Genomic DNA, 25,719 nt, shown 5'->3' on the forward strand with positions numbered 1-25,719 from the left:
GGGAAGTTCGCAGCCAGGAGCAGGGGCTGAGGCTCCGGGGGGGGGGGGGTGACATCCACCCGTGCGGACCCCGCTGAGGGCGGCCATGGCCGACAGCCAGATGCCCTTCTCCTGCCATTACCCCGGCCGGCGCAGCGTCCGCGACCCGTTCCGGGAGCCCGGCCTGACCTCGCGCCTGCTGGACGATGACTTCGGGATGTCGCCCTTCCCCGGGGACCTCACCGCGGACTGGCCCGACTGGGCTCGGCCCCGGCTCACCACGACCTGGCCGGGCCCCCTGCGCTCGGGCATGGCCCGCGCCTCCGCCATGGCCCCCAGTTACGGAGCCCACTTCGGGGGGTACCCCGAGAGCCGCAGCCCCGCGCCCTTTCCCCGCGAGCCGTGGAAGGTGTGCGTGAACGTGCACAGCTTCAAACCCGAGGAGCTCACGGTCAAAACCAAGGATGGCTACGTGGAGGTGTCAGGTGAGAGAGGGGGAGCAGGAGGAGGAGGTACTGGCTCAAGGCATCGCCGTGATCACCTCTGCTGGGAGCCGGCAGCGGCTCGGGGCAGTTTGGGGGTGCGATGTTGGGGGGGGACACCTGGTGCACAAACCGTGGTGGCTTGGTTGCAGAAATGGGAAGGACGAGGCTCCTGTGGGGTGAGGGTGCAGGGAGGCACCAGGGCGAGTGGCAGCTGCCAAGAGGGGCCCCGGCTCGGCTCGGTTAATTATAGCTGGGGTGAGGCCGGTGCGGAGGGAGATACCCTTTAAAGGGGCCAAGGGACAGGCAGCTCCAGTGCTGGGAAGTGGGGGACAACACAAAGAGCCCAACCAGTGCAGTTACTGGTGGGGATGGTGCCAGGAGCATCCCTTCGGCCCAGCACCCACATCCTGCATCACCCCGAGCTGGGTCCCCAAGGAGGGCAGTGTGGCTCCTGGCATCACATGGGGACACCCCCCAGACAGGGGGATCCAGACAGCCTGGGTTTGACTTCAGAGATGCTCCAGGCCCAGGGAGCCCCATCCTGACAGCGCAGTGCAGGGGAGCAGGACAAGGGGGGATGCTGCCACCTCCAAAGGATTTACTACATCTGGGGGCTTTTCCTTAAGGCCCAGCTCTTGGCGGGCTGTGAGACCCCAGGCTCCCACTGGAAATGTGGGTGTGCTGTGCCCGGCTTCTCCTGCCCCACATAGGAGAGGCTCCCAAAGGGAAGGGTTTGCAGAGGGGAAGGGGAACGACTCCTCTGGGGACCCTGCTGTGGGGTTCTGTTGTTGGGGTGCGGTGCTGACGAGGGGCTCCCTCCCTCACAGGCAAGCACGAGGAGCAGCAGGTGGAAGGAGGGATCGTCTCCAAGAACTTCACCAAGAAAATCCAGTGAGTACCAGCCTGCCAAAGGGGCTGGGGCGCAGCGGGGGCTGCCGCATCCTTCTGACCAGCACCCAGATGTCACTGCCCTGCTATGGACCCCGTCCCTGCAGGCTGAGCTGTGCCAGTCCCCACGCCCTGGCTCATGCGGGCAGGGGGGACTCCTGAGCCTCTTTTCACCCCGAAACCTGCCCTTCTGCAGCTCGTGCCGGGCTGGTTCAGGCCTCGCAGTAATTCCCCAAGGGAGCTAAAAGAGGAGGAGAGCTGTTTCTGGGTGCTTTGCCAGTCTCCTCCAGGCCAAGGGCTGTGTTTAGAGCCAGTCAGGGCACAGGAAGCTTGCGGGGGTACTCCTGGTGCCAGCACATCCCCCGGGGCTCAGCAGGGCGCGATGGGCTGACACCATCATCAGCCCCAAAATCCATCCCTGTGTGTGAGGGTATCTGTATCCCATCTACCTGAATGATGTCAGTTAGATCGCTATCGTGTTGACTCACCACGGTGGCTCATTTTGGCAACAACAGCAGCAAAGGGCAGGGAGGAAAGGCAAGTCCGGAGGCTTCACCCGTGCAGGGGGGCCCGGACCCACAGCCATAGTACTCGCAGGGGTAAAAGGGAGAAGCAGCCAAGCCCTGGGAACACGAAAGGGTTTCCTCAGCCCGAGCTTTGCTTTCCCACCCTGGAGGAGCCCTGTGCATCCCATGGGAACGCTGGGGCGAGCACCAGCTCCCTCCTGCTTGCGCTCGGCAGCCGCGGCGGCTCCTTTTACGGGCAAGGCTTGTGTCTGACGCTGCGGCAGCGCAGGCTCTGCTCCCGGGCGGGTGACATCGCATCAAACACATGTGCTGGGGAGATTAAACAGAGCCCGCAGGCGCCGGGAGCCGCTTTGAATGTCCCCCAGGCACTCCAGTAAGGGCACCGCGCTGGGGCTGCTGGGTGGGCACCGGTGGTACCCAGGGATGAGGCACGCTGCGAGCCGCAGCTCCTAACCCATCCCATCCTTCCTCCCGCCCTGCAGGCTCCCCTACGAGGTGGACCCCATCACGGTCTTCGCCTCCTTGTCGCCGGAGGGGCTGCTGATCATCGAGGCGCCCCAGATCCCCCCCTACCAGCAGCACGGCGAGGGCGGCTGCGGCAGCGAGATCCCCGTCGAGAGCCAGGAGGCCACGTGCGCCTGAGCAGCCTCCCGCATCCCTGCATCCCTCCTCCCCTCTGCCCTTTCCCCCCGGAACCCCGCTCCCTGGTCCCCTGTGGCGGTGGTGGCTCTGGACTGCCTCTGGCTCAAGGGTGATGGCAGCAGCCCCCGCCACCCCGGGGGGGACCAGCTGAGAGCCAGGGCGCACACAGGGTGCCAGGCCACCGTCCCCAAGGGCCTGTAGCAGTCTGAGGAGCCCGGTAGAGGCGTTGTGCCCATGGGGCCGAGCAGAACGCATTGCTGCTCATGGTTGGGTTTTGCTCCAAGTCGCCCGGATGGGATATTTATGACAGTAGCATAAAAAGGGCCCTTTTTGTTCCTCTAGAATTGATGTGGATTCCCTCGGTCCTGCGTCCTTCCCTCCTCTGTAGGTTTTGGGGTTTGTTTTTATAAACTATATCTCTGCAAAGGATGCGCATCCGGCAGCGGAGCTCGATGGCCCGGCCTCTGTCCCGAGGAGCGGCACCCGTCTGCGTGTTCTGAACGTTGGTTTGGGGTTCCCCGTGTTCTGGTCAGGTTTTTTGCTCTTTATTTTCTTTTTTTCTTTGTTTTTTTTCCAAAGAGGAATTGTGCTTTTTCTTGTCAGAGCTGAGGAATAAAACCCAGTCGATGTTCTTAGCCTCCGCGTGTCTCAGCTGAGCCTAAGGGGGGACAAGGGGGGGATGTCACCCCATGTCACCTCCTAGCCTGGCACTGGTGCTGCCCATGGGGGGAAGGAGAAGAGGGATGTGTGGGGATGTTTGCACTGAGGGCAGCTGAAGCGTTGGCTGTTCTGTGACCTGGGGATGCTGAGTCCTGGCTAGCACCGTGCTGGGGAGGCGCAGTGAGGACCATGGGCTCCTCCTTTCCTTACCCTCCTCAGAGGTTGCAAATGTGCTTCCTGCTTGGGGATGCTCAAACCTCATGAGCTTGGAAAGTTGGGTTTGCACCATCCCCGTTTCCACCCAGCTCCATGGGGAAGCACTTCCCAGCTAATGGTACTGGCAAATGGGTTCCATGAGGCTCTGGACACAACCTTAAAACCATTCCCAGGAGCATAGCACTGGGTAAGAAGTGTCAACCCACTGCAGCGCTCAGGTTGGCAAAGCAGAGGTGCCAATGGGCAGCAGGAGCTTTTCCATCAATCCCTGTGGCACCTGGGCTCGGTTTTCCATGTCACCAGTTAAAAATACAGCCTCACATGCCCGGGCCTGGCTCCTTCGGGATGCGGTTACCAACAACAGCCCATCACGTGGGGTAAACCCTGTTACGGGGCCACGGTGGTACCTCACTCACATTGGGTCACACAGGGGAGCCTGGGGGCTCTCCCCCTGGTTTTGATGGTTAATACTGTTTGTACTGAGGGGTGTGTGTATTCAACACCCCATGCACGTCAGTGGGAGCCAGCCCCGGGTTCTGCCAGGCAGGGCTGTGAGCACAGTGAGTTTATGAATAAAAGCTAATCCATGCAATGTGATCCCCACACGGGGAGGGGAAGCCAAAGGGCCATGAGTCACAGCCCCAGCTCTGTCCTCATGTCACTTAGCACCAGTGTGCCCCATGGGTGACTCCGCTCCTGCACAAACTGTCCCTCTTCTTCCCCTGCAAAGGATGGTTTCTTTTCATTGTTGGAAAAATCCCAGCCCCCATTTTGCCCCCATCCCCTCAATGCACTTCTCATGGGAAGCACATGTGTCTTCATGGACTGAGTGCATGGATGAGGCCCCACAGCATCCCTGGGATCCCAGCTGTGAGATGCTGATGGCACCCACTGTGTGCTCAGGGGACCAGCTGCAGGGGCTGGGTGGGGGGAAACTGGCTGCAGCTGAGCCCCTCTCCCACCACAGGGTATATGGGAAGGTCCCAGTCTCCATCCTGGGGCTGCTGCAGGCACGTGGTGGCTCTCTGCTTCCTCTCCTGCTGATCCTGCAGTCTGGGGGGAGGTTGCTGTGTTTTAATCACTTTCGGGTTTGTTTGGGTCTGCTGACTTCTTTAATAGCATCCTATAAAGGCTGCTGTAAGATGCATTAGCAATAATTTCTTAATGGCTGAGGTTGGCATTGGCAATTAGCACTGAGGACCTCTTACCCAGGCAGGCTGCGTGGACCTGTGCGGCCTCTCAAGCTGCTGCGTTGTGTGGAGTATCCTGTGCTAATGGAATAACTGTAAGTGGATATCTGTTTGCTTTTCTTCAAGCATGAGCTGGTTATTGAAGTGAAGGAGGCTTTAAAACAAACAATCCCTACCAGTGTTCCTGCAGATGGAGAAACAAGTTTGGGAACAGCGGAGCGTGGCTGGGTCTGCAGGGGATGGGGTGGGAACCGTGTGCTCCTGGGGTGCCGGGGTGCTGCAGAGCTGGGGTCAGTGGGGAGCGGGAGCTGTTTGCTCCTCCTCAGGCTGTGTGTGAGATCATGGCTTGGAGCCATTAGACCCTGTAACACAACCCTGTAATGGCCACTCCACCAATTACATTCCATGTCGTGGGTTTAGAGCAATTACAGTGCATCGGGTGGTGTCACAGCATATTATAGCTTAATATGGGCTCTAACAGGGAGATGCTGTGCGGGATGCAGCTGTGGTCGAGCTCCTATGGATGGGGGAAGCAAGCTTCCTGCAGGCTTCCTGGGCTGGCTGAGGGGGCTCAGGAGGGACAGAGGCCCCCAGGACTGGGGACCCCTCTCACATGTTGAAGGGGCAGGATTGTGCTTACCAGCAACTTGCCTTGCACAGAGCACCCCAGCTCCAGCAGCACCATTACACTGGCCCCATCCAAACCATTCTGGGAGGTCAGTGCTCCCTTAATTCTCCTTCTGGAGCAGCACTGGACTGATCAATATCCACATCATTCAAAGCCAAATGTTTTTTACTGCTAAAGGAGGCAGATGAGCCATCCTAATCAGGCCTTTCAAAGCTTGCTCTGGGAGCTCTGGTGACCAGAGAGGAGAAGGTGTTTGAAAGAGTTTAGCCTTTTCTTTCTAAGGAGAAAGCAAGCACACAATCCCATGGGAAAGGGGCTGGCATCATTAAGCAGTCCTAATGCTGGCTCTTTATCACTGCAGCATGTGCCTTGCTGCCCAGGCAGCAGCCAGGGCAAGGAGCATGAGGAGTGTGCCTGCTCTGGGGAGAGATGCTGGGGCTGGAGCTGATGCACCTCAAGACCATGTGCTTGGAAGCGCGGCTCTAAGCTCCAGCAAAGGTTTCCTGGCAGCTGGAAGGGAATATGGATGGCTCATGTGGCCTTTCTCTTTGGGAAAGATGTTTCCAACTGCTCTGCAGTGGTGATCCCTGCGCTGGGATGTGCTGATAGGGAGGGCTCCGAACAGGGAATGAGGCGCCAGGAGATAAGGGGGCTGCGTCATGGGAAACCATCCAGAGGAGGGGTTGAAGGACACAAGGAGATAAGGATAAGGTCACCAAGCCCTGGGATAGCTGCCGGTGGCTCAGCAGCAGAGGCTTGGTTGGCAGGAGGCTGACTGAACCCCTCAGCCCTGTACCGCTGCATCCACCACTGGCCCTCCGCAAAGGGATGCTCCATGGGGCTGAGTGCTTGGGTGCTGGTTTCTCCCTCGCAGGCTCCCAGCCTGTCCCAGAGGACTGAGTTTCCTAACATGGAAGCTGAAGCTGAATTGATTTATTCTGGCTGCAGCTCCAGAGCGGGGTAAAGGATGCACAGGAAGCTCCAGAGCTGTCCGGACACACCACGCATCTCCAGAGGCCCGTGTTCTTCTCCTGGAGGAGCCTGCTGGCCTTAGGAAGGGTCCCCATCTCCCAAGGAAGGAGCTGGCTCATGGGCAAGAGCTGGCACAGCAGCTCCCAAAGCTGTGTCCAGCCCTGCTGTGGGTAAGCATCACTCCTGAACCTGTGTGTGCCCACGGTCAGGATGTGCTTACTGGCTCTGCCTGCAGGGATGCACTTGATGCCTCTCACACGCTCCCAGCAGGCTGATGGATGATGCTGCAGGGTCCTCGAGTGGCCATAGACCCTTTCCTTGGCTGATGGGGATGGTTTTGCTTTCTCTCTGCGCAGCTCTGAGCAAGAGCTCAGCCTGTTTTCCTCCAGCATCCTCTTCCCTGGTCCCCCTGTGCCGCAGTTCTCCCCTCGGAGCCTCCAGGCTTGGCAGCTGGTTCTTATTGCTGCAGATCCACTCTGGGTTTGCACAGGGGGGTTAATACAACACTTGAGGGTGTTTTTCCTTCCCAGAGCGTTCCCTTGGTCCCCGAGGGTTTCCTGCAGTTTCTCACACAAACCCAGGCCCTTTTGGTCCAAGACGGTCCCTTTTCCCCCAGAGAGCATCCTGTAGCCATCCAGCTGTTTCCCTGCTAAAGTCGAGGTCATTTGGGGTTTTTTGTGTTTCTCTTTAGGAGTTTCTCCTCTGTTTGGAGGCTTGGCTTTGTTGTGGGTTTGGTCTCTACTTGTAAAGCATCATCTGCTTTATTTTTGGATATCCCCAAAGAGAAGACTTTGCTGCATGACGGCTGCAGGGGTCAGAGAAGCAGAAACTCCCCTTTCCTCTAATGAAAGAACCCAGTGCCATAGCAATAACACACCCTGGCTGACCAGATGGCCTTTCTGCCCCGTTTAAATCAAAGGCCAGGAGATTCTGCAGGAGCTCCTGGCCATGAACCAGCACAGCCACCCCTGGGAACAGACCCAGGAGCTCCTGAAGCTTTGCCCATCCTAGATGAGAGACCTCTGTGGATGGAGCAGTGCCAATGGGGTGTTAGGGCATCGTGGTTTGGATGCTTCTGCCTGTATCTATCTTTGGGGCTCAAGCCTGGTGCCCCCCCCCACCAGCAGCACAGACCCTCCTGGTTGGGCTGTGTGTGTGACCCTGGTGTTAAGCACCACGAGCCCCTTCTGGAGCTGCCGCTGCCTCTGGGCACTGCAACATCTCAGAGCCACGAATTCCTCCCTCAAATAATGTGCTGTAGCCAGGGGAAGGGGGAAAGAGACTTTTCTCCTCTTTATTTCTTTTTGTCAGGCTTTAAACCCGGTGGCAAATGCTGCTGGTAATTAAGGGCTGTCTTGCCACTTGGGTGATGTGCGCAAGTGCAGCCTCCTGTTCCCAGCCAGATGCTCCCACAGCAAACCCACCCCGGAGGAGAGGCAAATCTTGTCTTAGTTCTCTTCTTTCTTACCACAACACAAAGCTTCCTATCTGAGGTGGCCTTGGAAACCTCTCCTTATTAAAAGACCTCCTTGAAAGGTATTATAGCAGCAGAGGAGGGTGGTGATGAAGCACAAAAAGCCTGCAGAAGAGCTCATTAAAACAACAAAAAAAATACAACTAATTAGAATAAATCAAGATAAATCATCTCCAGTGTGAAGGCAGAATGAGCTGTGAGTGAGTGTTTTAATAAGGCCAACGCTAATCCCAGGCTCCTCTTTAAAGTGATGGTGAGTCCTGCTGCAGCAATGACCCCACTGCTGGGCCCAGGGCAGAAACCAGGCCCAGACAAAGGCGAGGGGGAAGTGGAGTTAATGGGATTCTTAATTGTTTCCCAGCCTGAGCTGCCTGTCCCTAATTGCAGTGCATTGAGGGCAGCACAGCACAGTGGTTTGCAGAGGGGCAGACACAGGGCACGGCGCTTGGGTTTGCTCACTTTGGGGTGGGTTTCTTCCCTCTTTCGTTTGTGATGCACAGAGTGGCTGTGGGCTTGGCTCCTCTCTGTCACACCGCTCCATCACGCACAGCCACAGCTAAATGACTTCTCTGCATAACTAGCAGTGAGATCATCACAACCACCTTGGCTCAGAGGCATTTCTCCTTCTGTCTCCAAAGGGATGCTCAAAACAGGGGAGAGGGGGTGTAGGGGGAAACGGGGGGATTGGTGGCACAGGAGAGTGCTGGAGGGGGACAACTTGGAGCCCTGCTCCTGCACCAGCTAAAGCTATCCTCCTCAATGGTGGGGAGACTTGGTCCTGGAGAGCAAAGACCAGCAGCACCAGCCTGAACCGTGCTAAGGACTGGTGAGGCCCCATGTATTGACACCATTAGCCAGGTCTTTGAGCTGCTAAAGCAAAAGGTTTCCTGCTGAAATGAGTGAACTGCTTCTGAAAGCACCTGGAAGGGGGCTCAGCTCTTGGGAATGTGGAGCCCAGAGCCAGCACAGGTGCCATGGTGAGGATCATCTTTACAGTATGATCCAGAAGGCTTGCAGTACAAGAGGGAGGAATGAAGGAAGGGAAAGGGGAAAAGGAAAAGAGAAAGGGCAGGGTCAGCAGTAATGCTGCTGAGACACCATAGCTCGGTCCTTCCTGGCTGCTGCTTCTCTCCAAGGAATGAGCACTACTGCTGGTGCTGGAGAAATGGATTCGTTTCATTAAGCTTAAATGATTAGCTCCAGGCCTTGATAATGATACTTAATGGATCTCATATTTTTTTTGGTGATTATGCTGTTATATACAGCCCTGTACACCATTAATAACCTTCTTTAAACCTCCTTGCTCTCACTGTCACAAATGATGCTCAAGCCCTTCTTATGTCTAAGCCCAATTAGCTGCCTATAAAGAAGCTTTCCCCCATGAAGAATGCCTGGCTGTGCTGGGAGGCAGATGCTGATGTCTTGGATTACTGGGCAGGATGATGCTTGGATTTGGCTGCAGGAGCTGGATGCTGCAGAGGGTCAGGGCAGCCATCAGGGGGGATGCTTCTTGCAGGATGTGGTGGAAGCTCTGGTGTGTTCAAAGCCCCTTTGCCAGTCACCCCCTGAGTTCTGCAGGGGGGTTAACAGCAGCCTCTTGGTGGCTGAAGGGAGATGATGGACAGTAGGTGAGGGTGGTGAAGTCAACACTGCTCACTGCTCTCCCCTTGGCGTGATAGCAAGTGCATCGAGGACTCTGTCTCCTCAGGAAAGGTGTACCTGAGGCCAGGATTCACCTTCTATTGTGAGATCAAACCTCTGTGGTCCCTATGCTTGATGCAGCTGCGTGGTACCCAAACTCTCCCTGAAAGTTGCTGTCACCCTTGGTAGACGCATTCAGGCTTGGCTGCTCCTCTGCTCCTCCCTGTCCGCACCTCATTCCCATCCTGCAAGTTGATTAATCCACCAGGATTAACCTCTCTACCTCCTTGATTAGCTGCATTTTAAAACTCTGTTTGTTTTCCTCTTTACATCAAGCCAGAGCTAAAAAAAGAGGCCAATTTGCAGCAATTCTGATTTACTGCAATCTCTGAAGATCAGGGCGAGCGCCAGGAAGGCGTGCATGGCATTTCAACTCCATCCACAGGAGCCAGCTTTGGGATGAACACCAGGGAACCAGCACCCACCTGAGTTCCCAGGGCTGGTTTCTGATGGTATCAGTGCAAATCTGGAAGAAGCAGCTTGTATTTCAAGGGTTGAAAATGTCCTGCTCTCTTCCTTGGGGAAACAAGCAGATCCACTGGGTTTAAAGTAAAATCTCTCCTGGTCCCAAATGCCTGTCTTTCCCTTCCCAGTGCTTCCTATGGGAAGGAGTGATTCCTTCTCCATGTACACCGTGGGGCTGCCTTGGGGTGCTGCCCTAGCACCCCGGTGAGCATAGTCAGTGATGGTGATTGTGCACTGCACTAAACATCACTGCTGAGGCAGGGGATGCTGAAGCACATGTCAGGGCAAGCAAGGCTCTATAGGCAGCAGCAGCTCCATGGTGGAAGCTATGTGGACCCCTCTGGGGCAGGAGCAGCACTCTCCTGCCTCTAACCCTGCCGTGCATGGGGAGGAGGAGGCAGTTGCTGCATGTCCCATCTGCTGCTGGGCACGGATCATCCCTTTGATGAACTGGCTGCTCCAGCTGTGTTTGTGTCATCGTTGGTTAGGCTTCGAGGTGGCTGCCACCAACCACCCTCTGACCTGTGCTAACCCTTCCATTCACTCCTCAGTCACTTCCTCTGGCTCTGAGTCAGTGCTTGAGCGTGGGTGCTTCGGAGGAGGTCAGCAGGGCTGGAGGGCAGCAGGATGCTGGGCTGTGTGGGAGCTGTGCCTGTCCCCCTGCCAATGATGGACAGGGATGAAGAGCTTCCCCAGGGCTGCAGCAGTTGCCTGAGCTCTGTGTCACTGGTCATAGGAGTTTGCCCATGATGAGGGGATCTGCTTGTGCGGGCAGGCTCATGGGAGCCCAAGCTTAGAGCTGGGGCCTGGGGTGTCCATCTCACCTGGCTGGCATCTGGGAACACTGAAGGGGACAGCTCATGCTACACCAAAGCCCCTCTCCTATGGAGCTGTGCCTTGGGGCTGGCCGTCTGCAAGGAGCAGCTTTCCTGCAGTGGTTTGGGGTGGCTGAGAAGGGCTGAGTGCAGCAGGGCCATCACCCCTCCTCCAGGCTGCCTGCTTGCAGGGCATTTTTAAGGACCTTTAGGATTGCTTTCAGGTTTTGGAGTTACTCAATGTGTTTCTAAGCCAGTTCGGGGTGCGGGAGTGGGAAATACAAGTCATGGATGCACACACCTGTGTGTACCATATGCATAGCCTGCAGCTTCAAGTGCTTAGCAAGCAGGTTCAAAGCTCTGCAGGGGAATCTTCTTCCTATTACTGGAGCAAAACACAGGAAAACCGAGTAGAAATCAGCACAAAACCAAGCAGAGAGCTTTGCCTCATGGGACTGCAGCACCCAAAGCTGGGCTCCCCTGAACGGGCGGTGTTGGAACTGGGAAAGTCTCTCAGGAGCTGTCTGTGAGCTGTCAAAATACATCATAAACTGCAGCTGAGCTTTAAAAAGCTTCGCGCTGATGCCCAATTTAGGGGAAGCGTCTTGCATTTCCATAGCTATACAACAAGATTTCCTGCAATTGCAGGGATATGAGAAAATGTCTTTTAAAGTGGCACCCAGATGGTGGGGGAAATGGTGCTGTTTGAATTCTCTGCAGATAAATTGAAGCTAAAGGGATGTTAAACATTTTATAGGTTTCTCCCCCCTCTTCCCCTTCCACCACCTACTACTGAAATGGCACAAGAGGAGTCATCAAACCGAGCAAGTGAGATCCTTATGGGCACACTGCTTAGGAAACAGCCTCATCTCAATCCTGCATCTGATGGCAATTAACACTGAGAGATCCCGGACCTGGCAGGGTCAGGGCTGGCTGGGCTCCTCACTCCTGCTCTGTGGAGGTTGGGATGCACTGGGATGCAAGGAGGGGTTGCAGGACTCGGGTTCCATGGGGCCTTTGCATGACCACAGTGTGAGCCTGGAGTGACGGGGAGAGGCTGTAGACCCGGTGGAGCGATGGCTCTGGGGTTGCAGGTGATGTGCTGCTCCTTGGAGCCAGCCCCAGAGTAAGCCTCGGCATGGAATGAGAGCCCAGGTCACTGCGTGCGATGCCAACAAGCCTCCCCCCTGCTCCCTGGGCTGGGATTTCCAAGGGGAGTTTGCCCAAACCCATTCCTAAGTAAAGAGCCATAGGCAGACCCCAGGTGTCAGGGCTCAGCCTTGGGGTTCACAGCAGGAGCAACATGCAATGGCTGGAGCTGTGTTTGTCTTTGGAAAGCCACTTGTCACAGGATGCACAAACCCCTGGATGCAAGAACAGATCACCTGGCTGTAGATCACCCTGACACCAGCTATCCCCAGAGCTGTGCTGCCTTAGGGACAGGCTCCATTTCCTTGGCTTCGAGGCTGCGGAGCCCCCCCAGCATCACTGTGTGGGGCAGCAGGCTCTTCCCTTACAGGTGGTTTTTCTTCCCCCCTTCTTGGCAGGCACAAGCGAGCAGTGTTCTTGCTCCAGAGCTGAGCACGTCACTGTGTCTTATAGTGGCTGCCAGGTTCTAAAACGTTGGCAGCTTGCGAAAGCACCGAGAGGACAAACGCCAATAACTATCCCCCCTCGCCTGCACTCAGGGAGCAGGAACCGGGCTTTGTGGGTTTGGGGTTTTGTTTTGAAAGTAAAATTAGCGTGTTTACGGGGTTGTTTATTTGAGCTGTTAGTCATGGCAGCAGGAATGCCTGTGGGCTGGTTCGTCTCCTCTGACAGGTCTCGTTTCCTTGGGGTGGGCTGGGGCGCTCAGGAGAGCCCGTGAGCAATAGCAGCAAGTATGCAAGCCTTGGTTGCAAGGAGAGCGTGCTGGAGATGCCAGGGATGGCTGTACTTCCCTCCCCACTTGTGCCACTGAGCACTGGTGGGGTGAGCATCAGTGCCCAGGCAGCATCTGCACCCGCGGTCCTCTGACCTTCTGCTGGGTCTAAACTGCTGCTTCAAGCCCCATCCAAGCTGGGTCAATGTGGAGCAGCTGCCCCTTCAGCCCACCTCTGGACAAGCTTCATTTCCATGCACTTCTAAAAGTCATTTCCAGTGTTATCAAGCAGATGGGTCCATCCAGAGGGCAGGGCCATGCTCCCGATGGGTGGTGGGACATCCTCGTGCTCAGCATTAAACAGAGCTCCCTGGTGGGGTGTGTTGCTGTGGTTTTCCAGTGCAGTGGAGCACTTTCTGGCTGGGATTTGGCTTCGGTTTTGGGAGAAGAGATCCTGGGTGAGCTCCCAGAGTTGTTTCAGTGGTGTGAGCCCGCAGGGAGCACCAGCTCAGCAGCAGCGTGGGCTTTTCCCATGCAGAGCTGCAGAAAGCCATGAGGGCTGGGGCTAGGTATTTTTAAACCACCTTGGCCAGGCAGGTTTGCCAGAGTGCTGCCCGGTCTTGTTATCTCTTCCTGCAATTACCAGGCGATCCTATGATCCTAGGATTCTACCCTGCGGTTTAATGCAGGAGGCTTCCTGCAGGTGAGGTGTGTGTAACACAGCAATGCTGTCTGGTACTGTCTCCTGTTATCACAGCTTGAGAAGTCCATCAGATAGTTTGAATCTTCCCTCCAAACACCAGGTTATTTTGGAGGGGGGTAGTCGTGTTACCTATTATACTCTCAAACCCAGATAATAATAGTGATACCATTTGGTGGAGCACTGTTAACGCAGCAAGGCTGTCGCTTGTCACCAAGAATGCTGTGTGTGGCAGCCTGTTAAAAAGAAAGTCAAAACAAGGCTGGCAGCAACCAGCCCGAGCACATTGCCCTGGGCTGTGATCGTGTTTGCCTGCGCTGGAGCCAGTGAGGATGTTCCATTCTGCACAGCTATGCTGGTTTGGCTGGTGCAGCCCATGACACGCTGGCTGGCAGGGCAGCGGCGATGTCCTGGCCTGTCGTGGCTTGTAGGGGCATCAATAGCACTGCTGGGCCACATGTTCAAGAGCTGCCTTGTTTTCACCCTGAGCTCGGCTGAGCCTGCTGTGCTGTGTGAGATCATAGAGTCATAGAATAGTTCGGGTCGGAAAGGACCTTAAGATCATCCAGTTCAACCCCCCTGCCATGGGCAGGGACACCTCGCTCTAAACCATATTACCCAAGGCCTCATCCAACCTGGCCTTGAACACTGCCAGGGATGGAGCATTCACAACCTCCCTGGGCAACCCATTCCAGTGCCTCACCACCCTAACAGGAAAGAATTTCCTCCTTATATCCAATCTAAACTTCCCCTGTTTCATTTTTAACCCGTTACCCCTTGTCCTATCTCTACAGCCCCTAATGAAGAGTCCTTCCCCGGCATCCCTATAGGCCCCCTTCAGATACTGGAAGGCTGCTATGAGGTCTCCACGCAGCCTTCTCTTCTCCAGGCTGAACAGCCCCAACTTTCTCAGCCTATCTCCATACGGGAGGTGCTCCAGTCCCTGATCATCCTCGTGGCCTCCTCTGCACTTGTTCCAACAGTTCCACAGATCACTCCCTCCACACACTGCTGAGAGGCTGGTCTTGCCCAACGGGCCCCAAATTTCTGCTGGGGTCAATGGATACTAAACCCATCCTATGGGACGTGCAGGGTGGCATGTGAGCCCCTCGGCTGTTCACTCCCTACAGCAGGCAGATGCTGCATCACCCAATGCCTGGGCATAGCCGAGCTCCCACACTTGTGTTGACTTGTGGCTGGTGGTACCGGGTATCATCCTTCTCCTTCCTCCTTCCTCTAAAAAAGAGGTTTCAAATATAGAAGCAATGTGAAGACGGGCAGTTACACACCTGGAAATGTACCAGGAATGTAACAAGGGCCTAAGCAGTTTTCTGTAGGAATTCACTCTATTTGCTCCATAGCAAGCCATACGCTTTCCAGGGGCAAAAAAGTCTCTTTACTCTTTCTCTTGAGGGATTTCAGCATGACCCAGTTCACACTTCTCCCACTGGCACCCTGTCCATCAGAGGCTTCAGACCCTGTGAATAAGCAGAGCCTTCTGTGGGCAGGAGGATGCTTGCTGCATCTGCAATGAGAGCCATGGCACAATCAACCTCCCTCCCCCTGGGCCTCAACAGCTTCAGCAGTTTCCTTCCATAATGGAATAGAGAATGGAAACATGTCTCTCAAATCATCAGGTTGTTTTTATGTGCATCTATACCTTCTGTGTGTGTAAATATCTCCCCCACACATACTTGTATCTCAAGGAGTGGAATAAAAATAGCTCGCGATTGAAAGGGGAACAGGCAAGGGGGTGGTTGTGCTTTTGGAAGAATCTCCTCCAGGTTCGGAAATGCGAAGCCGCGGTGATAACGTGATCTGACAAAGCCTCAGCTTCCTCAGGCCTGCAAGGAATGGTGCTAATGGAGGAGACCTTAATGACTTTCCCTCTATGTTTCAGTGTATTCCAACAAGCCGCAGCCAGGAGCGAAACCCACAGCGCTTCACAGCCCTCTGCAAGCCCAGGCTGGGCAAGTCATGGGGAGATGCTGTGTGACACCAGAGGAGAGGAGGCAAAGCCCCCTCCTCATCCACTTTGGGAACGGGATGGGAGGATTTCCAAATGCCTTCTCTTGGCAGCTGATCCCCATCATCCCGGTAACGCGCTGGAAGTTAATCCGAAGAAAGCTCAAGGCTTGTGTTGCATTGCCAGTTGCCCTCCCTCTGCACAGCATCACCCAGCTGCTGACGATGCCCCATCTATTAACTGCCAGCAAGCCCAGTGCTGGATGCAGGTGAGAGATTTGCGTTGAGAAAAGCTGAATAAATGATCATTGTTCTTTCCCTGCAGCCCTCCCAGCTCCTGTGATGCCCATGCTGCGACCTGCCACTGTTGGCACAGGGACTTGGACAATCCCAGATGGCTTCTGCAAGGATTTGTGCCTTCGGTGCCCCATGTATGGGCCTGTGCACTGGGGCAGCTTACAGGGAACGTCTGGCAAAGGCACGTTTTGTTTAAAGCCAGCTCCAGCGGGGTTGGCAATGTCCCACAGACTTCTTGCTGAGCAGGTTCCTGGCAGCCACAGACACAAGAGCACGATGAGGGGCAGCGTGGCCTCTGGTAGCAAAGCAGTGCCTGCTCTGTGTTTTGGGCTCAGGTTTGCTCAGTGCTCTGATTGCCAGAGCCATTCTGGTTGCTGTTACCAGAGCACATCACACCTTGGCTAAGGCATCGGGTGCAGTTTTGGTGCTGGGCTCTCGCCATCGGTGGTCTGAGCTCTTCCCTTTGTAGCAAAGCTGTTTGCAGCGCAAATTTAAGTCATTTAGTCTGTTTTCTCATCAAACCCCGCTTTCTCAGCAGTGAGAAACGCCTTCTCCCATGCAGCACTGCCGCACTTCGGCTCTTTTGGATGGTGGCAGCAGCCCCTCTCCCTCCTCACCCACGGTGCGTCGGCACTGTGAAGTCACTTCTCGCTTCAGTGGTGTGTGCCCACAGCTCCTCTGAGTCACGCTTGTCAGCAGAGAGCTCGTAACTCTTCGTTCTTGGGAGTGCAAATGTCTTTGGAAAAGGGCATTAAATAAACCACTTGACTGAGGTCCCGGTGGTGACTAATTCCCGTGGTACGCCCCACTCCAGCGCTAATCCTGCTGAGCTCCCTGCAGGCTGGAGGGTTTGCAGGGATCCTCGCAGGAGGAACAAAGAACAAGATAAGCATTGCATGAGAATAACTCCAAAGGGGCAGGGTGAGGAGAGACCCCAGCTTGCTCCCTCTGGGTACCTGGTGTGAGCTGTGCTCTTGGTCTAAAGCAGGCATACAGCCTAAAACATGGGGCGCATCAAATCCTAAAGCTGCTGCCCAAAAGCTGCTGGGAAGGTTTGAGAAGGGGAGAAAATCCCTCTCTGTGGATGAGCTGGGAGGGGATTTTCCCCATTAGGGATGTTTCCCGTCAAGGGGGTAACAGCTTGAAGAGCTCAAACAGGGCGACTGTAAATCTGTATTTGTAAAAAGGCTGCCTGCCACCAAATGAAAGCTGGCAAACCCCTTGCCCTGCTGAGCAGTTAACCCTCCCAAGCACACTGTGAGCGCTGAACACCCAAACCATGCGAAAGCCACGGGCTGCAGCAGCAGTGTAACCAGTAACCAACCCCCTGGGACCCCACTCACCAGCAAACCTTCCCCACAAGTCCCTCTGGGCTCGGAGGAGATGGTAAGTCCAGACCTCCCTGCAGCCAGGACCTGGTAATGGGACCAACCTTGCCATGCAGCCGGGGTCCAGCACTGCTATTGCTCTGTGCCATGCTCCGCATGGTGCACAAAATGACCCTGGCTTTGTTTGCTGCTTGGGTACCAGCTCTCACAGGGACTTTTGCAAGATAAAGCAGCTCTTCCCCTGCCTTTGCTCTCCCCCTCTTTACCTCAAAAGCCCCAGGAGCTGCAGAGCAGGAGGTAGCCTGTGCGCGCTGCCACCGGCACAGCAGCAGGACTGGGCATAACTAATTAGAGCCTCTATAAAATGACATCTACTTCCACAGATGGGAAGCTGCTTCTCCTTTGTATGGCTGCTTCAGTTAATTAGTTATCTCAGAGGTTGCATTTGCATTCCTGCTTTGTGAAATACCCTTTTGTTAACTACTTTTCATATACTTTTATGAAGTCGGCCACTGAAACGGGCTCATTTATCTCACCAGTGACAGGCTGAGAGCTTTGCCCAGAGATGCGTGCCAGATGCTGGGATTGTAAAATAATGTTTGGCTTATCTGGTGTTTGGAAAGCAGACAGAAGGTGCAGGGCTGTGAGCAGAAAGTCCCAGGCTGCTAAAGCCAAGGTCTGGATCTTGACAACATCCATAGAAATGTCCAATCTGCTGCTTTTGTGTAGCTTGGACAAGCTGGGGAGGATGCTGTTGTTGCCAGCCCTGGGCTTGGATGTCTCCATGTGAGCATCCGATCTTCTCAAGCTTTATCTCCTGCATCCCGCCTCCAGCAGTGCTGGGTGTGTGCATGTACCCATGGGCCTGGAGACACCCCAAAGCCACTGCTCCAGCTGAGCCTCCTCCAGCCACTCTGCACATTTACCATCCATTAGCTAGATGAAGAGAACAGCAGCGTTAATCAATCACCATCGTCATTGCTAGGAAATGTTTGCAGAATCAATGCTTCCTCTGCAGCACAAGCCATCAGGCCTTTTGTTGGTCGGCTGTTTTTCAGGCACGTTTCTGCCATGGAGAGTGGAAAGTACGATGCAACAGATTTCCTCATTCTTGGCAGCACAGCCGCCCGCTCCCCATGCAAGGGTTTGCAGACATTCAAAGCAACCCAGCATGCTTGGGCACGTGCTGTACACGGTGCAGAGACCCTCCCAGGCCACTTGCGTGTGTTCAGGGATCATGCAAGACGCCCATGGGCACTACCACAGGTGCTATTTCCATTTGCCTTCCCCTTGCACCTACTGGTTGGTGCTCGCCCCCCTGCTGCTCCATGCTGGTGATGTGTGAATGTTGCTAAATGGGGCTGAGGGATTGGGCATGTGCTGCTGGTGGTGCCAGACTCGTGCTTTCAGCAGGATTTGGTGCTTTATGCATTGTGGTCAGCATGTGAGGACCACAACCCCCTACCCTAGGTGGGGCTTGGCTGCCCTGGCACATCTCCTAGGGACCCCAGGGGATGTTATGTTGAAAGATGGGAACCCTGCCATGGGTTCAGCCATCCTTCCATTCCAGGAGAGCCATTTGTGGTGACGGGAAACCATACTTTTAAACTCAAACTTTGAAAATTCAGAGCACAGCGCAACTGTTAAGGGGGAAATAAAGCCCAAAATACATAAATCTCTTTATTTTCTGCACGACTGAGCCAGTATTGGCCTGTTAGTTGATGCTCCTGAAGGTATCCGCTGGGATGCAACTATTATACATCCAAACTGTCACAAATGGAAGCGTCGCTTTGAAAGACAAAGGGTAATTTATTGAGAAAAGGGTGTCATTTAGGTGGAAGGATGGAAGGGAGAGAGACAGTTGCTGCAGAACTGTCAAGAGAGAATACCAGATCTGCTGCTAGTCAGGGAACAGCTTTGAATTTCCAAGGCTGCCCTTGAGGGATAAGAAAATTAAAGCTAAGGACAAATAAAAAAAGAAGTCTTCAATACAGTGACAGCAGAAACCTGAAGGATCACAGTGAAAAATGGGACTTTCTCCTCTCTAACAATAACCGAGAAAAAGATAGGAATGTAATTTGTAAAAGCTGGTAAATTGCCACCAAAAATTGTAAGGTGGAAGGAGAAATGACCAGGCAGCAAAAAAAGACACAAATGGATACCTGTTGTTTCTGCAGTACTGCTTAAAAACGGGACCAGAGACTGAACAGGGCAGAGGAGAAATGGAGCTGAGCAAGGGAAGAGGTGGGAGAACCTCCCTGGGAGAGCTTTACCTGTGAGCATCCATGGGCTGTGGGGGGGGAAAGTGTCTGCAAAAACCCCATAAACCCATCTTTGTTGTTTATCTCTAAATAACACATCCTCCTCTGTCTTGGAGGGGGCTTGTTTATACAGACAGAGCAGTAAGGAGCCAGGCACAGGCAGCTTGCTCCTCTCCCAGCTCAGGGCTCCGGAGGGAAACGTATTGCCAAGGAAGAGTTTGCAGGATGGGCAATTTGGGAGGAAATGAATTGCAAACAGCATAGAGAAAAGCGTGAAGATCTCTGCAAGAGCCTTGCTCCAAGGCACGCACACTGCCCGTGGGTGCAGGTGCCTGTGCCAGTGGGACAGACCCAGGAGAGATGGGATGTCAGCAGCACCAGCAGGACATCACCCTGCACACATCCCCTCCTGGCCCCTGAGCATCCTGATGAAGCCAAATGGCACTTCAGTTCTTTTAAGGCCATTGAAAAATGGATCTGCTGGGGAAGCAGAGTGTGTTTTGGGCACAACTCCAAAGCATTACAGCATGAAAGCCTGTGGGGTGTGGGTGCATCTGGAATGACTCCAGTTAAATAAGCAGAAGGAGCGGGGCGGGGGGTGACGTGTCTCAGCTGGGGTCCTCCCGCTCTTGGACCCAAAGCCTCTGGCACGTCTCAACCTGCTTCTTCAAACGCAAAGCTATCAGCAAGACCAATCAAGTACCATTCCCTCATGCGAAAGCATCCCTGTGTGGATGTGGAAGAACATTTTTAGCTGTGAAGGCTGCTTCAGAATGCCGCTTTTCTATTTTTCACATGGTGATTCTCTAGCAGGTATTCCCCTTAAGTCCCCAGAGCTGGAATCCCAGTGCTAGATGGGATGTCAGCATTTGTGTTAGGCAAATCACTGAAACTAGCTCTTTTTCAGCTGTTCTAGTTGAAAACACGCCTGTACCCCCAGGTACAACAAAAGCAGGTGCCCGGAGGGGCGTCGTTACTGAACTGTGACATTTCTCACGCTGTCTCAAACCCTGGGAATTGGAACATCTCCTTTCAGCTGCCAACATCTATCATTAACCCGCAGCCAGGGAGAGGAGCAGCAGAAACCGCATTTCCAGCTCCACAATTGAGCGGATCAGCGGGTGAGCACCTCCGGCCCCAGCCACCACGTGTGTGCTGAGAAACAAAGCAGCTCAAGACACCGGGGTCTGTGGAGCAATTCATCCCCTAGAGAACAGAAAGCCAGGGAGGGAAATGAGGTGTGTGTGGGGGGGAACCTTCCCACCTGCAAACATCACCCTACAGCCACACAGCTCTGCTCCTGGGGCTCAATGCTTCTGCCCTCTTGTGCCTGGTCCCTCTCCACCCCAGGCTGCAATGGTGAAGACGTGCTGGACAGATTAAAATGCGGGGAAGTATCGTCCAGGGTGGGTTTCTTCAAGCTTGAAAGATGGGGAGGAGGTGTTTGCAGGGACCACATCCGTTTTGTAAGGACTGAAACGCTTGACAGGCTAAAAACCCAATCTGCTGGAAATCACATACCTCAAATAATGTCCTATTGCCTCTGATCGCCTGCGTATTTTGGGGCTGAATAGATACAGCATGAAATTCATCTCGAGCTCTCATTTGCCACCAGTTACTGCTTGTTTGACAAGATGTGAGTGATGTTTGAAAGGCTTTTATTGAGAACGGCCATCGGAGGAGGGAGGTTTGATGGGTGTGCTCCAGGGCTGAGCATCTGGAGGGCTGACATTGCTCTGCGTGCACCCCGAGCTGATGCTGGGAGAGAAGCCAAGGGGTGTAGGGACAGGCCAAGGGGAATGGCTTGAACCTGCCCGAGGGGAGACTGAGCTGAGCTCTTAGGCAGAAGCTCTTCCCTGTGAGGGTGCTGAGGCGCTGGCACAGGGTGCCCAGAGAAGCTGTGGCTGTCCCATCCCTGGCAGTGCTCAAGGCCAGGTTGGACACAGGGGCTTGGAGCAACCTGCTCTAGTGGAAGGGGTCCCTGCCCATTTAATTGATTAAAATACTAATTAATATTATCTTTATTGTTATAATCACAAAATCCCAGCCTGCTTTGCGCTTGAAGGGACCTTAAACCTCACCCAGCCCCAACGCCGCCACCCCCCCAACCAGCCCCACCCTTCCCCGCGCATGCGCACGGCGCCTCGCTGGGTTTCCCGGGCAACCGGGTGACGCTTGCGGTGTCGGTGGAGAGGGCGCCGCCGTCCCCTGAGGTGGCTGAGGGGAGGAGCGGTCCCTGTGCCCCCCATCCCATCCCATCCCATCCCATCCCATCCCATCCCATCCCATCCCATCCCATCCCATCCCATCTCATCCCATCCCATCCCATCCCGTCCCATCCCGTCCCATCCCGTCCGAGGAGCCGTGAGGGGAGCAGGTGGCGGGATTAATCCGGCCCGCGGTGCTGTGAGGCGGGAGGCCCCTCAGGCGGGAGGGTTGTGGGCAGGGCGGGTTTTGCTGGTGGTGTTGTTAAGGGATAAATGGAGCTGTGCTTGTCACCGAGGAGCCCCTCAGCTGCGGCTGTGGGTGTTCCTCAGGAGGGTGGGTGGGTTTCAGGTGTGCAGGTGCCTCAGGTTTTATAGCTGTTGTTTGAGGGGAATGAGACCTTGTGTAGTGTCAGTTCTGCTGGGCTACTCGTTAGTAGACTTGAACAGACTTGCCTCAGAGTTTGGGCAGTGGGTGTGTGTTTTCCTGACTTAGTTTTCATGAAACTAAGAGTTTTTAATACCTTAGTTTCGTTAAAACCAACCAAGGTTCCTGTTCTGGTAGGATGTCAGTACCTAAGAACTGCAGAGTTGAGGCACCCATGGCAGTAGACACAGGGAGGAGCAGCAGGCTCAAGGCACCCGCGGGACAGGAGCCACCAAAGGACACCAGGGTCAGGGTGCTGGCTGCCCCTAACGTGCTGAATCCAAAGGAGTTTGTGCGCATTGAGGCCCTGCCTGGCTTTGATCAGAGGGAAGGGAAGGTCTTGGCCAGAAGCAAAACCATTTACAAGAGCAGTGAACCTCCAAGAGAACAAGTGTTCTGGGAAAACTACCATAGGAGGCTAAAGCAGTCTGATAAGGGGCTCTTCACTCCCCTTGGGAAGCCTTATCTGGAGCTTGGAGAAATTGCCTACACGGACCCGAAGCAACTCACCCTCTATGCCTTGGGGCAGCTCACTGAGGTAGGCCTGACTTTCCTGGTTCCACTTTAAATAGGAAAATATGGAGGATTTACTGCTAAGGACATAACAAGCCCCTGTTTCCAGGGAAAAGGAGTTATTATTTCTGTTTAAAGGAATGTTTGAAACAATATTCTGTGCTTTTCTGTGAATAATCCCAAGTCTGAGATAATATTTGATGATGGTGAATAAAGCAGGACTGCTTTGAGGCGTATATTGTGATTTGGGAACTGGCTTTTGAAATTGGTCTTTAAAGTAGTTAATGAGAGCACTTAAAATGGAGCAGAGAGAATAGCAGGCTAATGAATGAAAAAGAAAATGAGATAATGAGAACGTACTTAAGGGAAGATACTCAAGGGAAGGTAACAAGTCTTGAAAATGGAAGGAGAGGAATGAAACAGGGTAAAGGATGAGTTAAAAAGCAAGAATGATCAATGATGGCATTTGAAGGCTGGGTAGAAAGCTCAGAAGTTGAGCCTAAGAATGGTATCAAAAGTAAAGTGTTTGTAATACAACTTACATAAGTAGGAATGGCTTCAGTAGAGGGTTAATTACTGTACACTTTGCACCTGTATTTGGGTTTCAGGAAGGTGTAAGGAAACAGCTGGGAGTGCCTGTGCTGCTTTGATTGTCTGTGTGGTGATTACTCCTGATCTCCTTAGTGCTGCACACCCATGAACTTTGTGGGTCTTGAACTATCTCGAGTTGCTTTAAGTCAAGCTTGACTCATTAAACCCCAGAGACAGTAACTCTGTTGTTGATACTTAAGGTGGACTTGCAGTGTTCTGCCATCTGTTTGCTTTTCCTTAATGCTTTGGCTCATGTGAGAAGATCTTTCCATGCTGTTTTGTGCAGAGAGCAATTCTCCTTGTGGAAACAGAGTGAAGTTTCTGCAGCCTATCAGTAACATTGGCCTCTCTGAGCCTACATTTTGCTATGTGCTTTCTAATGCAGTGCCCAAGGGATAGTCTCTGACAGCTGAAGCAGTTGTAGTTATTATTCAGGGTAGGCAGAAAAGATTCTGTCCACCCACTGCTTAATTTTCTGCTCTCATTATGTGTTGCATTCAGAGCTTAAAAGTTTTAGATCAAGTGTTTTAAGCTGTAGATAGGCAATAGGTGGCATTCACTTTATTTTTACATTCTACCTAAAGCAGCATCCTGTTGGCTGTTTACATTCAGAGGCTTGTTTCTGTAAATCAGTCAACATCCAGTAAGTGTTGCCAGTGTTCCTGTTTTAATCCTGAACTTACAGAATGTCTTTCCTTCTGAATATTAGAAGTTGCTTTAAAGTTTTGGGTTGGTTTGTTTGGGGTTATTTTGTTGCTTTTGGGTTTTTTTTCAGATGCAGATATACTCTTTAAAATTCTGATAATTCTGGGAAAGTTTGTTAATTTGAGGTGATTGTTGTTTTGATATTGAAAAATGATGTCAGGATTTGATCCTTAATTGTGCTCTGAAACCCAGTTGGAACTCAGCTACTTGACCAAATGTAATGCATACAATTTATACAGAAAATAAACTGTATGTAGGTCACCAGATGTGTGACTACCATAAGCTGTGGCTTATGCTTCAGAGTCATGAAGCTATCAGAGGGGATGGGTCACACCTGCTGTTCCTTTTTGTGGTGAGCATGGCTAAAAGCACTATGTAATCTTGAAATCTCAGACTGATATTTTTTTCCCTTTTTTCCTAAAAGATAACAGTTACTAAGTTGAAAAACTTAGTAACTGTCCTGTGGTTTCCTCCATCCCCACAGCCTGGTGAAGGCCCAGGGATTTCATGCTGCTCACACACCAAATCTTACTCTTTAAGCTGTCATCATGCTCTGCAGAAATCTATTTATATGTTTTTCAGAGATACTAGAAATGTATTTCTGAGGCCTAATTCTAAAATTACTTTGTGTTACCTGTAATTTTGCTTTATATGGGTTATTTACACCATTCCTATCCACACCTAGCAGTGTCCATCGTATTTTGAATGATTGAGATGACTGTAGATACTGAATATGTCTAATTATAGGTGTCTGAGAGCATAACATTCCTGGTAGTAAAAAACATGACCTCTTGACAATGCATTTGCTCTCATCTCTGCCTTCTGAGTTAGCATTTTCTTCAGCCACAGGTACAGCTGATGATTTGCAGTGATGAATGACAGTAACATTTATAAATAACAAGATGGTGATAAAAGTCCTGTGAATTCAAGAGGACTTGAGTATGCAAATATCTGCTGGCAAATGCTGCTTTCTGAACTGATGTTATTAAAAACTAGATTTTAAGAGCTGAAAACAGGGATGCTGAGCAGGGATGCTGGACTATACAAAATCATATGGGCATAGGATATTGTATCTAATAATTGCACATTTAGGATGCCTTTCTATTAACTCAGTGCCAACAAATGTGTTTAGGAAAGCTGTATGTTCATAGATGCTTTTATATCTTAAGTAAATTTGGTATCTAAAAGTGTAGAGCTGTTACTTGAATGTTCTCACCGCTGCATTGGAAACTGCTCTTCTGTAGTCACACAGACGATGTGGGATCTTACAGTGAAAGCACTAAGTAAAGCTGTGCCAGTGCAGTGGAAGAGTCTTATTCCACTGCAACCCACTGGAACAAAATAAACCCAGTCCGAACTACTAGCAATACCAGCAAGGGATGGGGGAAGCTCAGGAAGTGTAGCATTTATGTTTAAAAAACCACAACCAACCAACCTGCCCAAACCTCCCCACACACAAAAACACCCCAACCCCCTCAAAAGCCCCGTGACCTCCCCAGATCCCACCAACCCAATAATCAAAAAAACCCCAAGCCCACAACAAGGAGGATTCTCTTCCCCATCCATGTACAGTATTATGCAAGCATAACTGAGTGGCCAGCTTTCAAAATTCTGTGGATTTTGTGACCCTTATGCCTTTAGATTGCCAGTTATCCCAACTTTTAATCTCAGTAGTGCCTCAGTTTTTCCAATGTGCTTTGTTGTGCAGTGTTTGTCCTAACATGTGTGATCTGCTCCCTTCCACTATCATTACTAGAAGAATCTAGACAAGTTGAATGGACCTTGTACTTCAACCAGAGAAGTTTCACCATAGATCTTATCAACGGATTTCAGGTTCTTGCCATTTTCCAAACTTGTTGGGCACTGAGGGAGGAGCTCCCTGTGGGGCTGCTTGGTTCTGCACTGTGTTAATACCGGAGCATACCCATGCTGTGAGACAGAGCCCTTCAAGTTTCTGTTAGGTAACTGGAAGTTACTTTGTTTTGAGAATTTCCCTCTCCCTGTCTCAAAGGTTGAGTGCACACTGCAGACAGCACTGACTCATTGAAAGTCAAAGAATGTAGCTATCCAGACAGTATTTTTGATTTCCTAAGTGTTCAGACTAATAAGTTAAAGGTCTCTTTCTTATTTTTTAATGTAACGGTGCATGGCAATGTTAAGTCACCTTTTATCACGTTTATATAGCTTCCTTCCCTTAATTGCTGTGACAAATTCATTTGCAAAAC

At 52.7% G+C, this 25,719-nt stretch overlaps 2 protein-coding genes across 2 annotated transcripts in view; both read left to right on the forward strand.

Annotated features, from left to right (window-relative positions):
- The first annotated feature begins 62 nt into the window (after positions 1-62).
- HSPB8 (heat shock protein family B (small) member 8) lies at positions 63-3,156 on the forward strand. The gene is made up of 3 exons (XM_061370428.1): positions 63-464; positions 1,292-1,355; positions 2,362-3,156. The coding sequence occupies exons 1-3, from the start codon at positions 86-88 to the stop codon at positions 2,519-2,521; spliced, it is 603 nt and encodes a 200-aa protein (XP_061226412.1). The 5' UTR covers positions 63-85; the 3' UTR covers positions 2,522-3,156.
- An 18,704-nt stretch (positions 3,157-21,860) lies between these two features.
- The window catches only part of CCDC60 (coiled-coil domain containing 60), a 58,085-nt gene continuing 54,226 nt past the window's right edge, over positions 21,861-25,719 (forward strand). Inside the window, exon 1 of the mRNA XM_061370925.1 lies at positions 21,861-22,223. Coding sequence (XP_061226909.1) covers positions 21,861-22,223 — 363 coding nt within the window. The remainder of the gene's footprint in view (positions 22,224-25,719) is intronic.

This window comes from Neopsephotus bourkii, unplaced genomic scaffold (genome assembly GCF_033783945.1).
Source record: "Neopsephotus bourkii isolate Nb327-2 ecotype Australia unplaced genomic scaffold, CSIRO-AGI_Nbou_v1 NB_1542, whole genome shotgun sequence".
Taxonomy (NCBI): domain Eukaryota; kingdom Metazoa; phylum Chordata; class Aves; order Psittaciformes; family Psittacidae; genus Neopsephotus; species Neopsephotus bourkii.